We start from the raw sequence: 20044 nt of genomic DNA, 5'->3' as shown, positions 1-20044 counted from the left end.
GCCTATGTGATTGTTGTTGTAGTTGTTGGTGTTTTTATTACTCCTAATGGTTTTTCGTTGGTATTTCTTAATGACTTTTAATTAATTTTAATAAATCGCTTAAATGGCTCATAATTTAATTTTATAACTTACTTTCGCATTTATAAGTATTTTCAGCGCATAAACAATAACTTGCATAACGATTTCTAGACCACATTTTGGTCATTATTGTTTTTGAAGCAATAAAAATGAATTTAAGAAGTGGTTGCTTTAAAATGGTTGTTCTGTTATTATAACAGTTTGAGTGTTATATTCCCTGTTAAGAAGAGGCAGTTTATAACAGAATGCTGGCGTCATAGAACAGTTGCAATATGACCATCGTTATATACATGCAAGCCTGTTATAACAGCTACGATCATAACAGTTAGTACAGACAACAACACTTATGGGTGTCAGAGTTGTTGAGTTGTGGGTAAATCCAATGGAACCTTTACATTACAATTTCAGTAGACCATGCAAGTTCCTCTCTTTTTGAATGCATATTCATTGAGAGCGCTTTTGTGAATGCACAATTAATCGCATATTTAGTGGAAAAAGTCAATTTAATTTGAAAAAAGTAAAACCGTGCTAAGTTCAGCCGGGCCGAATATGGGATATTGTCAGGCTTTAGACTATTGTTTAATGCTTTATAGCAAAAAAACATTTAAAGTCAGCAAAAGTGTGTTGTTGCTAGAAGCATTTGACTGGCTTTCCGTATCGCGATTTCATTTTCGACCAAGAAAAAAAATCATCAGCAGATGTCAAATGGATCATGGTGCTTTACAACCATTTCAACTAGAGTACGTTGTAAGCACACATCTGAGTTGAATAAGCGCAATAGAAAACAAATCAAATCTTACTTTTCTTATTCAAATCCAACTTATCCAACGATGCTAATAACACCAAACACAAACATATTTTGCAAAACTCTTTTGTTCTTCGCACGACGATCGCCTAACTATTGATACTGTATAGGCAGTGAACTACACCACATGTGACGTGCCTTTCGTTTGGTTTGTCTGCTTTCTTTTTTCGGTCTTAAAATCTTATTGAGATTCCATTGCAGGATATTGTCCGGCTTATGACCATTGTTTAATGCTTTCTATTCAAAGAATAGTATAGCAAAAAACGTTTAAAAGTCAGAAAAAGTGCGTTGTTGCTAGAAGCATATGACTGGTTTCCCGTATCGCGATTTAATTTTCGACCAAAAACAATCATCATCGGTAGATAAATTTAGTTGAAGGGCATAATTTTATTCTAAAAACAAAATTAAAGCTTTTAAGAACCGAACAAGGATGATCGAGAGACCGCTTTATACGGGATCATATCAGGTTGTAAACATATCATAACGGAACACCACAAAATTTCAGCCAAACTGGACAAAAATTGCGGCTTGTTAGGGCTCGAGATGTCATATCGGGAGATCGGTTTATATGGGAGTTATATCAGGTTATAGACCGATTTGGACCGTTCCAAGCACAGTTTTGTAAGTCATGACAGATAACTACATACAAAATTTCAGCCAAATAGGATACAAATTGCGGCTTGTAAGGTCTCAAGAAGTCAAATCGGGAGATCGGTTTATATGGGAGCTATATCAGTTTATAGGCCGATTTGAACCGTACCTAGCTCAGTCATTGGATGTCATAACAGATTGCTACATGCAAAACTTCAGCCAAATCGGACAAAAGTTGCGGCTTGTAAGGGATCTCGAAGTCGAATCGGGAGATCGGTATATATGGGGTCTATATCATGTTATAGACCGATTTGAACTGTATCCAGCACAGTTGTTGGAAGTCATAACAGATTACTACATGCAAAATTTCAGCCAAATCGAACGAAAATTGCAGCTTGTAAGGGCTCAAGAAGTCATATCGGGAGATCGGTTTATATGGGAGCTATATCAGATAAAGACCTATTTGGGCCGTTCCTAGCACAGTGGTTGGAAGTCATTTCAGATTACTACATGCAAAATTTCAGCCAAATCGGACAGAAATTGCGGCTTGTAACGGCTCAAGAAGTCGAAACGGGAGTTCGGTTTATATGGGAGCTATATCAAAATCTGAACCGATATGGCCCATTTACAATCCCCAACGACCTACATCAATATTAAGTATGTGTGCGAAATTTCAAGTGGCAAGCTTTACGCGTTGGACCGCTATCGTGATTTCGACAGACGATCGGACGGACATGGCTAGATCGACTCAGAACGTTGAGACGATCAAGAATATATATATATTTTATGGGGTCTTAGACGAATATTTCGAGGTGTTATAAACGAAATTACTAGATTAGTATACCCCCGTACTATGGTGGTGGGTATAAAAAGAAAAGAAACGAATGAAAGAACACTTTCTTACAAAATCGGCTAATATATTTTGTAAGAAAGCCTTCGAACTCCAAACTTCTACCATGTGTTTTAAGCCTAATACCTACTTCATTCGCAGCGAAAATCCCTATTATATTAGTGCGAAATCCAAAGGACTATATTCTTTGCCAGTACACAAAAAAAAAGAACAAAAGCAACACACATCAAAGACAACATCATTGAAACAAAGTACTTTGGTGCCCATTTCGTGAGTATTTAATTACACTGGCAATTAATTGAAGCGAAATTTTTATTAGCGCAGCGACATTTCGCTGCTATTTTGCTTATAAGCCTAGTACTGGCTTCATTCGCACCGAAAATGTCTATTAAATTATTCCGAAATCTGGCGGACTCTTTTGTTTGCCAAAACACAAAACAAAAGTCAAACAACACACACAACAGCATTGAAGCAGAGTTGGTTGATGCTCATTTCGTGAGCATTTAATTACATTGGCAATAAATTGAAGCGAAATTTGTATTGGCGCAGCGACATGTCGTTACTTTTTTTTGCTTATAAATAAAACTCAGTACCACTCATGACATAATTACCAGGTAGTGTACCGTAAACAGCTGAGTACAGTTTTTTCTCGTGAAGTGCACTATCTGTCAATGAATTTTTGTTGTGTGTTGTTAAGAACCATAGCACCCACAAACGAACTGGTTACATACACAAAATCAGGGTTGCACTAATCATTGTTTTTGACAGATAGTGCACTCAATATTTTGTTGTTGAACAACTGCGACTACCTGTAACTTAATAACTCTTGGTACCACTTCTACGGAACTTGTTCGCATTTTCATCATCACTATTTTTTATACCCTAAACCACCAATGTGGTACAGAGTATTATTTTGTGCATTTGTTTGCAACCTTAGAAGGAGAAGCGCTAGACCCATTGATACGTATACCGATAGTTCCGTCTGTCTGTACATGTGTTCTTGTGATCAAGTTACAGGTCGCATTTATTGTACGATAGTCATGAAATTTTGCACAAGGCTCTTTTTGGCCCAAGGACGAACGCTATTGGGTTTGATCGAAATCTGTTCAGATTTAGATATAGCTCCCATATACATCTTTCATCCTTTTGAGGCTGTAGAAGCCGATCTTAGGTCCAATCTTTACAAAATTTGGCATGAGGTGTTTTAATTTATATATTTTTTCTATACGCAGATTAAGTTTTTGATTGGACCATATCGGTCTATATTTGGATATGGCTTTCAGATTTAGGGTCTTAAGCCCATAATAGCTGCATTTATTTTCCGATTTCGCTGACATTTGAAACAATGACTTATCATATTCGGATCGAATATAGTAAATTTTGAACAATATTTAAATATATCTGCCATATAAACCGATCTGCTAATATAAGCCCATAGTAGTCGCTTTTTTTTGCCGATTTTGCTGATTTTTGGTTGCATGAGGCCTTTAAAACCTGTGCCGAGCATGGTCAATATCGAATTTTATTGAGGTATATATGGCGTGTTGTAGTATACCCTCATATGGCCACGGGCTCATAAAAGCCTCTGTTATTTACCGAAATTTACAAAATTTAGAATATCAACATTCTAACATTCTTACCTGATAGAGACGAATATCCCGAAAAAACGTATTTTGTCAATAACCAATGTCAAAAGAATTAATTTAAAATGTGGGTATCCAAAATTCGTCGCAGCTGAACTTATGCGTTTTTACTTGTTTTATGTCATAAATAAATAATCGGCTGCGAATTCGGTAGGTTCTTTAATTTTTTTGTGTAGTCGTAATGCTGGTCAATGCAATAAGGAAATGTAAATATAGCAGAGTTAAAGATAATTATTTTGCTATGTTAGGCAGGATTCACTGAATAAGGTTAAGCCAAGCGATCAGCCGATATACTTTTTTTTAATATTTGACAGTACTTGGCATTGAGGATGTCAACTTGTTCTCTTTTTACATTCATTCTTTGTTTACGTTTTCTCCTATATGATGACATTTTCAATCGTCAGATTTGACATCCTTAATGATGTTTATGGGGCCTATCCACATTGTGTTTTGCATGTGACCTAACCTTCTATTAGTGAATCCTGTATGTTAGGGTTGTATCATAAGCGTAGAAAGTTCCATGGGGGATGGGCATACAAAACTCCCCCACCACCCTTCCTCCCACACACACACACACATTATGTTGTTCAATTATTTGAAAGATCACGAATAATCGAATAACCATTAATCGAGCATACATCCTACTCATAACTCTACCATTGCTATCTCAACTTGTCAACACCCCTTAAGATTTGTGTTTATCCATGTACAACCTATTGCCATTTTTTTGTAATTAATGCTTACATTAACAAAGCTTCATTCATATTTTAACCCTAATTAGTAAAAATTTGTAAAATCAGTGAACTTAAAAGCTAAGAAAATGCTTTGTAATATGTTTATATGTATGTGCTTTGAAACACCAAACATGGCTCATATTCACCCGTTGATGAGCTAGCTGCTTAACGCCGTTGCTCAAGCTACAACCAACTTCGTTCTCTGGCTCATAACTAACAACAAAACGATACAAAAAAACAGAACAGGCGCAGAAACGAATCATTCCATCATTCCGGGAAAACACGGGGGAAAATAACAAAAATTGTCGCATTTATTAATTTATTAGTGAATTGAATAGTGTGAATTAAGCATTCCATTTAAATTAAAGCCAAGTGTGTTCAGCTCATCAAACCCCAATAGAAGTAGAGAAAATAAGTGTTCAAATAGGAGAAGAACGAAAGCAGAAACGCGTCAACGCCCAATAAGTTTTATACAAAAATATTTTTCTAACCAACAGTGCAATATTTTTTTTTATAATATCAATTAAATTATTTCAAAATCCCATTTTTGGATAAAATACCAGTGAAAAGCAAAACTGCAAGTTGTGCTGTACAAAAAAAAAAAACTATATAGAAATACAAAAAAAGGTCAACATAACAAGTAAAACAAGATATTCAGATATTCTCTATTCTCCCGTCATTGTGTGAAAAGAACAAATAAAACGAAATTATGGAGGTTAGTTGACACCTATTGTTATTAACACCACATCTACATAATCCTATTACCAAATATTAATTGTTCATTCATTGCAACATCTTTTTATTATTGATTTTTTTCTACTTCGATTTCTTTTTTTTCTGTTTGGGATTTTGTGAGTGTTCTCATTCGTTGTCAGCGGCGGCGACATGATGGCCCAAAAAAAAAAGATTTTTTTTTATTATGATTACGTCAGTTTTTGTGTTGTTGTAATGAGGGTTGAAATGAAACCAATTGGGAATGCACGAAAATGAAACGACACCCCATTTTTGTTTACGAATATATGGAAAATGAAGGAAAAGGGAGCTACCAAGAAAATGGGAAAATTTATTGTTTTTTTTTTTTAACAACAGAGGAAGCTTGTTTTACATAGCTTGGATTAAAATATGAGTTTCGAAGAAGTTTGGAATTGCTTCACAATTTCGAGGAAAATAGGAGATTACATATCAATTTTATTTTACTCCTAGGTTTCGTGTAATCCCATAAAAGAAAACAGTGTAAATCAAAGTCAGAAATTGAGTTGTGATAAATATAGTATCGACAGAAAGGGTCCAATCTAAAAGCAATCTGGTGTAAGTTTCTTTAGTTGACTTGACCTCGTAAAACAGGAGCCGAATTACCGCATACAAGAACGAGCAAAACCGTTCGAAATCTCTATTGTGAATCATGTATTTCTTTATCGAAAGTGAACTTTTGAAATTCAAAAGCGAGAATGTTTAAATCGATCATAATTTATAAAAAATTTTACATATTATTTATAAAAGAGATCTAAAGAGATATAACATTCATTAAATAAGAGATGAAATTTCATTATATTCTGCAGTATTTAGGCTCCAGAGTTTCTACGTTTTGTCAGCAATCTGAGGACCGTGTTCAACCCGTATTTATCGATGTTACAATCATATGGGCCGAAGGCCAACCCTGAGCATAGTGCGTTTAACATGCCCGCCTATGAAACTGAGTGTCGCTTTCGAATTCTTGCGAGAACATCAGGCCAATTTTTCCTTTATCATTGTGCTGAAAGAGCCGGTGTCTCCCAGACTCTCACAGAGATTTGATAACGGTGCTTATCCGCGACTGCAGTTCCCGTTACTCTGGAATACGCTGTGGCTTTGAAATCTATTCTAAAATTGGTTAATGGGACAAATGTACTGTTAAAGCCAATAGAAAAAGTAAAGCATGTAACCTGTGGACGCGTTCGGTATCTCTGAGTAGAGCTTCATCACCAAAATTGGAGCTCAAAGTTCCAGCCTGTGTGGTGATTATAGTAATCCCGTGGTGGGTAGTCCTCATATTGGATATAATTGTTGTTATAGCCACAATTTCATGTTGAGGTGGCGATTTTCGTCAAGCTGCTGTAGGTGAGCAAGCTCGTTCCGGTCCAAAGGACCCATAGCCGCAGGAACATGGTGGCCATTGTTTATTTAAAGGCGCCAATAACTCGCCTTGTCATATCGAGCATCATAGGCACTCAGTATTTGTGCAATAGCCGTTGCCGCCCGGCCTCTCACTGAGACTTTCCACTCGATACCGCTGATTGTCAGCGACGGCCGTTGCAACTATTCCGTATAGAGCATTCCGCTATCCGCAACCTTTGGACTCGCCCGATAGCTCGCAGTTAAGCTTCTCGTGACAGCAATGAACCCCACACAGATTGGATTTCAATGTTTCATACTGCGTGGTGCTCACAGCTATCCCGTGCCGGGCTCATATTTGTATTCTGGCAGATCACACTATTCTGATCCTAAACGGATTTTTCAGTTATCGGATGGCAATGAGATTTAGCCAACCGTAATCCAGAGAAAATTTGTAACACACCCAAATACCAGGGAAGACTATGTAACCTTCATATTGCTGAAGCTTTCTTAACAGGCAAATCACATGAAGGTGGTAACAAATACCCGGTTTACTTTATTTTATTGGTGATTGTGTCCGAAGCCTATCATTCCCCTTTAATCGTTGAGGCTTTGATAATCATTATGTGTATGGAATTCTATTGACGGATTGAGAGAAATTATCCAAATATTTCATTTGCTCTGTGGAATACAGTTTCCTGCTAAATTTCATTGGGCTCGGATTATACCACCACAAGTTTTTCATTGACTGACTACCCAATTTCACTGACTCTGAGTGTCAGACGATTATCAATCGGAAGAAAATCGTTTGTATTTTTTCCCATGTAATAGCGGCTGAGGCGAAAAATTTTTCTAGGGTTTTCCGCCGCTAGTTACTTAGGACTTTGCTCTTTTTTTGCGATTTGCTGGTATGGTCAATGCAATGTATCCAAATGTGAGAAAATCGCCGAGACAGGAGTCTTAATTGAATTTATTGAAGAATTATAGTAACAGGGGTGTAACGTCTTTCTGGGAAAGGTGTTCGCAGCTTTGAAATCATTGGAAACAATTACGATGCAAGAGCGATGGGTCGGTCTATTCCGATATACATACTTTGACAGTCGGTGCACGATTTCCCCCTTATAGCGAAAATTCGCACCAACATCGACTCTAACGCCGTTACGTCTGGACACAGAAGATTTTTGACCTCACGGACTCAGAGTGATTCGAACCTCTTTCCAGAATACGTCGTAGATTTATATTTTCCCTTTTTGTTGGGTTTTTTTTGTCTACACAAATTGGCCAATCAAAATGATTTCGGACTGCCTTTAGAATTTTGACCTCGCGGACTTAGGGTGAGTCGAACCTCTTCAGGATTTATGGTGACAAAAGGTGCTAGGAAACTGTGTCATTGCCCCCAATTAAGGGAGAAGACACAATATTTGGAGTGAATACATGTCTGGACTTCCTCAAGGTATGTAAATGACAATTTGCCCATGAACATTCCATTAAGGAGCAGTGGCAAACTTCTCACATATCACCGAGTGCTGTCCGAATCAAGTTTAAGCTCAATGATAAGGGGCCTTCTTTTTATAGCCGAGTGCTAACGGCGTGCCGCAGAGCGACACCCCTTAGGAGATAACCACGCACGATCTACATCGTGTGGGTGCCGGGCCATAGCGGAGTAAGGGGGAATCGAAAAGCAGACTTTGGCAGTGAAAGCCAGAGTCTGCTTTTCGATTACCATACAAGTCGCGAAGGTACTAGCATCTTCGACCATTCGACGTAGGTCTTAAAGTCAACGCAATACTCATATGTTTAAGCCAAGGCAATACTCCCTAAAGGTGGCCTTATAAAGCTAAGTATAGTGGCGAACTTAAAGGATTTTTCTGATTCCTACGGCAACAACCAAGGTTCTTAAGCTTTAACTAAAATTCAAATCGAAAACTTGGCATTTGCTAATATTGGAATTGTAGATCAGCTTTGATGTACCATATAAAGAATCATATGGCTTATGTCATAATCAAACTTTAGTTTCTGGCAGTTGGCTACAAAATGAGTTCTATACATAATATTGCCCTTGCCGTTTTGTGTAGTAGGTAATTTTTGCGTAATTTTTTATTTATATGATATTGATTTTTGCCCGAACTTACAGTATTCACATGTTAATATGTCTGTCCGATAAGTGTTAAAATACCATTATGCTAAAAAAAATATTTATTCATATGTACTAATTTTCCATTCTTCAAATAGATTTCACTTTGAAATAGAAATAGAATTCACATGTGTTTACTTAAAAAAAATCTTTCTTACAAAATTATAACACCTGTACTAGAGTTTAAATTGAAAAAAGCCCTTATATTAGGCAAACAAATGATTTCAAATGTAAAGCAATTGTTTTTTATTAACCCAACTTTCACTTTATAATTAAAAATTTAAGTGAAAAAGCATGCAAATTAAATGTGTCTTTAACATATTTAGAATTCCTGTTTTCGCCTCTATTTATTCAGCCGTTTTCTTGTCTACATAGTCTGTCTATGTTTGCTTTTAAATTTCCATATAAAACTCATCAAACCACTGTCGCCGCAATTTTTTCTTCTTCTTCTTATCTCAAATCTAGCCGTCTCTCTGTGGCTCTGTTATGACCAAATATCCTGTTTTTATGTTAATAAAATTAGCATAACATCCTGCTGCTGTGTTACAGCAAAATACCAGACAACAACAACTCCACAAAATAAATATTCTCTCAAATTGCTCTGACATAACCTGTAACATAGTCTATGTAACTTAAAGATAACTCTTCGCCTCATGCTATCATAACTCATTGATAGAGATGTCTGAGGCTGAGTGAGTGGGTCTTTGTAACTCGTGGCGTTATTATGTCACTCAATGCCGGCATAAACGGGGTGAATGCGTGTTTGCGGTTTTTAAACTGATTTTTTTTGCGTTAAATTCCAATACCAATGTAGCCACACCATGTCTATTGGCTAGCATGCTTTCTTTACATTCCAATTAAAGTTTTAGTTTAGTTTTTTATGATTATTTGTTTTTATGCAAGCTTGGCTCTTTTTGTTGTGTGTTTATAGCAATTTATCCCTCTTGCCATAAACACTCTATTGATTAATTTCCATAATCATTAATTGGTGGGATTATGCAATCCTTGGTGTTGGATTTTATCCATAAAAATTGTATCGGCGATGAGTGAAAACAAATGGGTGGGCTCATAAAATTATGAATTTAATGTTTTTAACATTTTTTTTCTATATTATAAAAAGCTATTTAAATTAGATATTTTCCTAGGTATTAGCATGATATGTTTGCTACTGGTTTTAAATATTCCAGGGGATTTAAAAGTGAAAGAAAGTTGAAAAAAAGCAATATTGAAAACTCTTCTGAAAAAAAAATTAGAAAATTAATTTTGTAAGAAATAGAATTTTGGCAAGATTTAAAAAAGAAAAAATTGCAAAAAAAAAAAATTTTAAAAAATAATTAAAAACAAGTAAAAGCGTGCTAAGTTCGGCCGGGCCGAATCTTATAAACCCTCCATCATGGTTCACATTTGTCGAGTTCTTTTCCCGGCATCTCTTCTTAGGGAAAAAAGAATAAAAGAAAAGATTTGCTCTGCTATTAGAGCGATATCAAGATATGGTCCGGTTCGGACCACAATTATATTATATGTTGGAGACCTGTGTAAAATGTCAGCCAATTCGAATAAGAATTGCGCCCTTTGGGGGCTCAAGAAGTAAAATAGAGAGATCGATTTATATGGGAGCTTTGTCAGGCCATAGACCGATTCAGACCATAATAAACATGTATGTTGATGGTCATGAAAGGATGCGTCGTACAAAATTTCAGGCAAATCGGATAATAAATGCGACCTCTAGAGGCTTAAGAAGTCAAGTCCCCAGATCGGTATATATGACAGCTATATATCAGGTTATGAACCGATTTGAACTTTATTTGGCACAGTTGTTGAAAGCTAAAATAAAATACGTCATGCAAAATTTCAGCCAAATCGGATAATAATTGCGACCTCCAGAGGCTCAAGAAGTCAAGTCCCAAGATCGGTTTATATGACAGCTATATCAGGTTATGAACCGATTTGAACTTTATTTGGCACAGTTGTTGAAAGTTAAAATAAAATACGTCATGCAAAATTTCAGCCAAATCGGATAATAATTGCGACCTCCAGAGCCTCAAGAAGTAAAGTCCTCAGATCGGTTTATATGACAGCTATATCAGGTTATGGGCCGATTTGAACCATACTTGGCGCAGTTATTGGATATCATAACAAAACACGACGTGCAAAATTTCATTCCAATCGGATAAGAATTGCGCTCTCTAGTGGCTCAAGGTGTCAATACCCAAGATCGGTTTATATGGCAGCTATATCAGATTATGCACCGATTTGAGCCATACTTTGCACAGTTGTTGGAAGTCATATCGAAACACGTCTTTCAAAATTTCATTCCAATCGGATAGGAATTGCGCCCTCTAGAAGCTCAAGAAGTCAAATCCCCTGATCGGTTTATATGGCAGCTATATCAAAACATGGACCGATATGACCCATTTACAATCCTAACCGAACTACTCTAATAAGAAGTATTTGTACAAAATTTCAAACGGCTAGCTTTACTCCTTCGAAAGTTAGGGTGCTTTCGACAGACAGACGGACGGACGAACAGACATGGCTAGATCGACATAAAATGTCACGACGATCAAGAATATATATATTGGGTTGCCCAAAAAGTAATTGCGGATTTTTTAAAAGAAAGTAAATGCATTTTTAGTAAAACTTAGAATAAACTTTAATCAAATATACTTTTTTTACACTTTTTTTCTAAAGCAAGCTAAAAGTAACAGCTGATAACTGACAGAAGTAAGAATGCATTTACAGAGTCACAAGCTGTGAATAAAATTGTCAACGCCGACTATATGAAAAATTCTTTAAAAATTATTTTGACAAATTTTGGTACAAATTTAAAAAAAAAAATAAAATTCTGACACAATTTTCTATAAAATACAAAAATTTTGACAAAATGTCTATAAAAAAAAAATTGACAAAATTTCCTATAGAAATAAAAATTGTAAAAAGGGTCTTGAGAAATAAAAAATTGACAAAATTTCTATAGAAATAAAATTTTGACCAAAATTTTACTAAAATAAAAAATGTAAAAAGAGTCCATAGAAGTAAAAATTTGACAAAATTTCGTTAAAAATATAATTTTGACAAAAAAGAAAGAAACAATTTTTTTGAATCCCTTTTAACACAATTCGAAAGGCCTACCACAACTCAGTGTCCCAAATTTCAGCGAAATCGGATAATAAATGCTCAATTTATGGGCTCAAGACCTTAAATTGGCAAATCTGTACATATCGCAGCTATATCCAAATTTGTACCGATCTGATCTAAATTGAAAAAATATGTGGAAGGGCCTAACACAACTCACTGTCCTAAATTTCGGCGAAATCTGACAATAAAGGAGTTTTTTATGGACCCAAGATCTTAAAACAAGAGATCGGTATATATGACAGCTATATCTAAATATGGACCGATCTGGGCCAAATTAAAGAACATATGTCGAAGGGCCTAACACAACTCACTTTCCAAATTTCGGCGAAATCAGACAATAAAGGCGCCTTTAATGGTCCCAAGACCTTAAAACGAGAGATCGACATATACATGGCAGCTATATTTAAATCTGGACAGATCTGGCCCAAATTAAACAAGTATGTCGAGTGGCTTAACACTACTCACTGTCCCAAATTTCAGCAAAATCGGATAATAAATGTGGCTTTTATGGGCCAAAGACCTTTAGTCGGCAGATCGATCTATATGGGGGCTATATCAAGATATAGTCCGATATAGCTCATCTTCGAACTTAACCTGCCTATGGACAAAAAAATAAAATCTGTGCAAAGTTTCAGCTTAATATCTCTATTTTAAAAGATTGTAGCGTGATATGAAAATGGCATAGCAGCCACGTAAAAAATTTTCCTTAAAGAAGTGTCGCACTGCGGCAAGCCGTTCGAATCGGCTACAAAATGGTGTTACAAGGTGTCTTATTACTGTGCTTTAACTGGAATCAGATTGCACTCATTAATATGTTAACATTTTGTTCTCTGTTCCTTAAAGAATTTGATGTGGGAAAATTTGGAATTTGGCTCATTTATCTCTGCGGTTACTACCAAATTTTCTACCAAAATTTTCTATGCAAATGCAAAATACAAATTTTGCCCATGAACATTCCACTAAGGAACAGGGGCAAACATTCCACTAAGGAATAGGGGCAAACTTTCTCACATATCAATGAGTGCTGTCCGATTCAAGTTTTAAGCTCAATGGTAAGGGGTCTCCTTTTTATAGCCGAGTCCGAACGGCGTGGCACAGTGCGACACCTCTTTGGAGAGAAGTTTTACATGGCATAGTACCTCACAAATGTTGCCAGCATTAGAAGGGAAAAACCACAATTGAAAATTATTTCTGGTCTCGCCAGGATTCGAATCCAGGCGTTCAGCCTCATAGGCGGACATGCTAACCTCTGCGCTATGGTGGAAGTCATGAGAAAAAATTTTCAATAGAAATTAAAAAATTCTACAAAATTTTCTATACAAAAAATGTTGATAGAATTTTGTATTTTTTTCGATCGTTGTCGGTTTATTCCTGCAGTAACCACCAACCAAGCAAACAATCTTGAACACACATAGGAAAAGAGCAAAATTTTGATTACATTTTTGCCAAATCCTACGAAAAATGTTGACAATATATTCTATGGAAAAATGAACACAAAAACTTCTATATAAAAAAATTTGGATAAAAAAAATTTGAATTTTTTACAGAAAAAGTGTTGATAAAATTTTCAATATTTTTTTTCTTTTCGTTGTTATATTATTTCCAGCTTAGATCAGTTTTGTTTTTTGCTTCTATTTCCAATAAAAAAACAAAACACTAAAAACCATTCAAAGAGTCTCAGTAATTGCAGCGTGCTAAATGTATTGGGTGGGCGTATTAGAAGGATCGCGATTTCGACCTTACCAGGGGCCTCATCAGCTTGCAATTAGAGCTGGTAAACTATCGATAATCGCAACATTCGATAGTTTTAGCAATAAATATCGATAGTATCGGTGCTATCGTTAATTTCCTATCACCTATATTCTGACAAACTATCGATTCTTTTTGTTGTAATATTATTTTTGTTCTTTTTGTTGTAATATTATTTCCAGCTTAGATCAGTTTTTTTGCTTCTATTTCCAATAAAAAACCAAAACACTAAAACCATTCAAAGAGTCTCAACAATTGTAACGTGCTAAATGTATTGGGTGGGCGTATTAGAAGGATCGCGATTTCGACCTTACCGGGGGCCTCATCAGCTTGCAATTAGAGCTGGTAAACTATCGATAATCGCAACATTCGATAGTTTTAGCAATAAATATCGATAGTATCGGTGCTATCGTTAATTTCCTATCACCTATATTCTGACAAACTATCGATAATCCCAACATTCGATATTTTCAATAGTAAATATCGATAGTATCAATACTATCGTTAATTTCCCATAACCAATATTTCAAACGAAAATGAGAAAGTAAAATCAGGATATCGATTTATTTATTGGGTTGCCCAAAAAGTAATTGCGGATTTTTCATATAGTCGGCGTTGACAAATTTTTTCACAGCTTGTGACTCTGTAATTGCATTCTTTCTTCTGTCAGTTATCAGCTGTTACTTTTAGCTTGCTTTAGAGAAAAAGTGTAAAAAAGTATATTTGATTAAAGTTCATTCTAAGTTTTATTAAAAATACATTTACTTTCTTTTAAAAAATCCGCAATTACTTTTTGGGCAACCCAATAGCAATATAAATGCACAGACCAAATAAAACCAAGGTTAATAAAGTCAGTTGGAAGTCATGAGAGAAATCATTGTACAAAATGTTAGCCTAATCAAAAGCCAAAAATCTTGTTATCCAGATAATCTTTGATTGCCATTGAATATGAGCATATTGCAGCTACATATTTTTCGACGTGCTGTTAATGCATGCATTCGTTTTTTTCGCTTCTTTGCCACAAAAGTTATTTTATTTTCTTGGATTATTTCCGGCTTAGTCCAATGCGTTTATTTTTTGCGTCTTTTTCAAATAATAGAAAAAACAACAAAAAACCCTTTAGAGAGTTTCAGCAATTGTGGTATCCTAAATGTATTGGGGACGGGCTACAATGATCGCAAGCTGAAGAGGCCCCTGTTAAGCTCGAAATCGCGATCCTTTCTTAGAACACTTTGGTCTAAGCTAAAAATAATCCGACAACAAAAAATAATATTTTTTTTGAACACAAAATTTTTCAGAAAAATTTTTTATAGAGAATTTCTAGAAACAACATTTGATGAAAATATCATGAAAAATTTTGCCATAATTTTATATTTTATTTTTATAGAAAGATTTGTCAAAATTTTTTCTGTAGAAAGTTTTTAAAAAATTTTGTGAAATGAAATTTTTGGACAAATTTTTTTGATATAAAATTTGTGGACAAATTTGTTATGGAATAAAATTTTAGACAAATTTTTTATGGAATAAAATTTGTTGCAAATTTTTTTATGAAAATTTGCTGTACATTTTTTTATGAAATAAAATTTGTTTCAATTTTTTTTTATAAATTGAAATTTGTTGCATGATTTGTTATGAAATAAAATTTGTTTGAAATATTTTTTTTTTTAATTTTTTTTTTTTATTTTTTTTTATAAATTTTCTCTAAAAAAATTTACTAATTTTTTCTAGTAACAGTACTTCTTCTATGAATATATTCTGTTTTTTTTTATTTTCTCCTCCACTTGATTTGGCTGATTCATGTCACTTTTACCTCTCTTCTCCATGTTTTTGGAGTATCCAATCGTCCCTCATAAACATTTATTGTTAATGTTTAATCATTCTTTCGTTTCGATTCAATACGATTCGAATTTTCGTTTTATGAGCATTTTGTAAATTTTGTTTTGGGCTTTCTTTCGTCTTTTGTTTTGTTATCGTTTCATACGTATCAATATGCCTTGATGATAATTAATGGTTGATGTCATGCCTGTAGGCTAGCACCGCCGTAGTCTTCCAAGTCTTTTGGCTACTCTACCCAACTATGAATCTTGGCCAGTTTTTACGATAAAAATTATCACCCATACAGGCTTAAGCAACAACAAGTTGGAGCTGCTAAACATATATTTAGATAGTAATTTATATTATCTTTCTCGGTTGGATGCATTATAAACGCCTCATAAGTTAATGTTTTTGCATTGAATTGGCTTTTTATTGCTCTGCTGGGCAAGAATGGGATTTAATGGGCCAACCAACTAACCGACCGACCGACCAACTGATAGGGCGACCGTCTTTATCAGCCAGTAGCTTATCTGATTATATTAACTACCTCACAACCGGATGGAAGTAATATTCAACCCAAATAAATTTTCTCCCCAAAAGATCTGTAAGCGGGTTATGGGGGGGAAGTAATGACTCATACATTTAATGTTTATTGTGCAAGGTCTCACATTCATTGCTTGCGAACACAAATTTTAGGGCTTTTTGTGTAAATGGCGATTTCTATGGCATTATTACTTTTTGTATTTAAATGCTTGCACTACTACTGTTCGGTGTGGTAAGTAAGAGCACTGCTTGGCTTTTGGCCATAACAGATTTCTTTATCTTCAAACGATAAGTTAAATACTCGTATGCGTGAACTACATATTTTTGTTAGTTTATTGTTTTTGTCCAAATGAAACTAGATAACAACCTATAATAACGTGATGTTCCCAGAAAATGAGTTTTATACTTATCGCTCTATCAGATCTGTAGTTATTGCTATGTCAGTAGTTATGTATTTCAAAATGCATAAGAATTTTGCCTAGAGGAAATTTACAAATTTCCAATTTTCACTAAAGACAAAATTTCATAATTTTTTAATGACAATAGAAAATTTTGTCTTTAAAAAGATTTTGAGTTTTAATCTTTACTGAATATTTTAAATTTGCAATCGAAATTCCCATGAAAATAATTTCAAACATTTTGAAAAACATAACTAAAAAAAAAGAAAGCTTTGGAAAATAGCTTAGGTTTAAGTGCCAATCTGCCATCAGACTTACTTAGACGTTTTCATCCATTGTGATACCACAGGAACAGAAGAAGGATGATGCCTTTAAGTTTCTACCGTTGAACCATCCAGATCGCCCAACAACTTGCAAATATTCACATCCGCTAAATCAGAAAGGTTTTCCATGAAATAAGAACCTAAAATGAAACTCCTTCTGATTGCTAATGCGGAACACACACACGATGTCTTCACAGCTTCTGGAAAAGTCGTTGCTGGCAATCATGTCAATCAGTCAGCATGTTTTCCGATAAGACAGTGACCTGTCATGACGAACACAATGAGTGAGACATCTGTTCAACATTGTGGTCTTCAAGTCTAGATTAGGCCACATAGTTTTGGAATGCTCACGGCCCCCTCTTTATGACCATCTTTCTATCATTCGTTGTCCTTCGGGGCTGGTCCTGAAATCATAGCTTACATGTTGCTAGAGGCATACCCACAGATTCAAGTTTCCCTGTAATGTGTAAGGTAGTTCCTAGTCTCTCAAGCTCGTCCGCTTTACAATTCCCTGGGATATCTCGATGTCCCGGCACTCAGAACAGGTGAATTTTGAACCGTTCAGCCATCCTGTTGAGAGATCTGCGACAGTCGAGGGCGGGTTTTGTGTTCAGAAATATGTTCTCCAGGGATTTAATGACTGTCTGAGAAGATATTTATGCCAATCGTCGTTGTGACATTATATCTTAGCCATTCCACCACTTTCTTAATTGCAAGGATCTCCGCTTGATACGCACTGCAGTGATCGGGTAAACTTTTCGATATGACCAGTTCTAGATCTTTAGAGTACACCCCAAAGCCCACCTGGTCGTCTAGTTTCGAACCATCCGTATAAAAGTCTATGTAACTTCTGTTACCAGGGATATCGGTTCTATCAGCAATAGTGGTACAGTACTTTTTATCAAAAAGCGGCTCAGGTAGGGTGTAATCCACACTGCCTGGAACATCGGATATTGTATCAAGGATAACACAGTGTCCGTAGCCGCCAAATGACAAATAAGAAAGCTCCCTTAACCTCACAGCAGTGGTCGCTGCAATTTGGGTAGCCACAATGTCCAGAGGCATAAGATGTAGCATTAAATTCAGTGTATCAGATGGTGCCGTCCTCAGTGCGGCTGTGATGCACAAACAAGCCATCCTTTGGATCCTGTTGAATGTTGGACAGTAGGTGGACCTTTGAGGCGCCGTCCACCAGACCACAACACCATATAGCATTATAGGTCTGACAACTGCAATATATATAATGCATGACGCCGTCTAAACCCCCAACTTTTGTCACTGGCTCTCTTGCAAGGTATATAGGCAAGAGTTGTCTTTCCTGCCCTTTCCAAAAAGATGGTTGTTAAGTTCAATTTCGTGTCCAGCAAAACACCCAGGTATTTTGTGGCTAGTGTAAATGGAACATTCTCTCTTCCCAAGGAGATAGATAACACTGTAGGCAACTTGTATCTCCTACTGAAAAGAACAACTTCTGTCTTGCACGAATTTATGCCTAGATCACTTTCGGTAGCCCACTTTGCTGTTGCACGTAGAGCCCTCTGAAGTATATCTCTTGGAATGCTGGGAAGCTTTCCCCTAACCGCAATTGCCATGTCATCTGCATCAACTTGAATCGGACTGCACTCATTGATATGTGAGAAGTTTGTCCCTGTTCTCTAATGGAATATTCATGGGCAAATTTGCATTTTTTCTCTTTTGAGACTAGCTTAATGATCGAAGATTTTTGCAATGGCAAAGGAAAGCCAGAGATCACAACCAACCACTATGGAACGCGTTTCGTCATTTGGATAGAATAACTCATCGTTCATATTAGGTGTCGGATATTTTTTAAATTATTTCCAAAGTTCATAAAAAATGTTTAAGTACAAAATTTCATGAAATTTTTGCCTTAGACTAAATTTGATGAAATTTTCGCTTTTAATCAAAAATTTTCACCGAAAATTTTACTAAAGGCAAAATTTTAACGAAATAAAATTGAAATGAAACTTTCTCCAAATATAAAATTTGATTGAGTTTTTCTTTAAAGACAAAATTTTAATAAAATTTTCTCTAAAAAAAATTTAAATAAAATTTTCTATAAAGACACAATTTCAATGACATATTTTTTACTGACAAAATTTCAAAACAACATTGAAGGTCATTCTTGGAAAGATTTGTAAGATATTTTCTACGAAATTTTTCTTCCCAAACAAAATTTGTAAGAATATCTTTATATATATAAAAGAGATTCGTGATTGACTGATTGCTGACTGACTGATCATCGCCCAGTCCAAACGACTAAAGTTAAAATCATGGCATTTTAGATGAATGTTGGTCTTGGGTCATAGGCACTGGGTAAGGCTGGATTTGGTGATATTCGTACGTTTAGGTACAAAAAAGTACAAAATGGTGCATATTTATATAGCGCGAACGGAAAGGGATAGAATTATGTTCTTGGACTCAAATTAAAGAGCGTCTCGAAAAAAAGGGTTTGGAGAAAAATTTTTCGAAAATCGTCCTGGAAGTGGGAAAAATAATACGTTTAGTACCGTAATTTGTACTATTTGGTACTTTCTTTGTAAATTGAACTAGAGCTCTGAATTTTGCAACTTAGATACAATATGGCAACCTTAGTTGGCTGACTATAAAATTGTTGGGAAATCTGTACATTAAGGTACTAAAAAAGTACCAAATAGGTACGAAATGGGTGAACTTTGTGCTGGGCGAATGGATAGAGCTAGAATTTTGAAATTTGACTTAAAAGACATCTGCAGCAAAATAATGAGGGTGAAATGAAAAAAAAGTACTGCCAATGAAAAATAGTACCGCAATTGATACCATTTGGTACTTTCTTTTCAGATCAAGCTAGAGGTCTGAAATATGGAATGTAGGAACTAGGAAACATATGATGGACGGGTAGATCTATTCAATATTCGTACATTTTGGTACCAAAATTGGTACAATTTGCTACTTTCTTTTTAGATGGAGTTATAAGTCTGACATTTAGCATCTAGGTACAAGTATCATGTGATACTTTCTTTTATATATAGATGGAGCTAAAGGTCTTAAATTTGGCATATAGGTATAACTAGGAAAATTATGATGGGTGACTAAATGTTCTATTTAAAATTCGTACATTTTGGTACCATTGGGCACTTTCTGTTTAGATGGTG

The 20044-nt window shown here is 35.4% G+C and overlaps 1 protein-coding gene across 10 annotated transcripts in view; it reads left to right on the top strand.

Annotated features, from left to right (window-relative positions):
* The window catches only part of LOC106082716 (tropomodulin), a 541301-nt gene that overhangs the window by 423749 nt on the left and 97508 nt on the right, over positions 1–20044 (top strand). The window contains exon 1 of one of the 10 annotated variants that reach the window (XM_013245400.2): positions 4929–5416. The exons of the other annotated variants lie outside the window; for them this stretch is intronic. Within the exon in view, the coding sequence (XP_013100854.1) occupies positions 5411–5416 (6 nt within the window). The 5' untranslated portion in view covers positions 4929–5410. Of the gene's footprint in view, positions 1–4928; positions 5417–20044 lie in introns of those variants that run through there. 10 annotated transcript variants of the gene reach the window in all.

This window comes from Stomoxys calcitrans, chromosome 2, assembly GCF_963082655.1.
Source record: "Stomoxys calcitrans chromosome 2, idStoCalc2.1, whole genome shotgun sequence".
Lineage (NCBI taxonomy): Eukaryota > Metazoa > Arthropoda > Insecta > Diptera > Muscidae > Stomoxys > Stomoxys calcitrans.
This window is presented reverse-complemented; position numbering and strand designations above follow the sequence as displayed.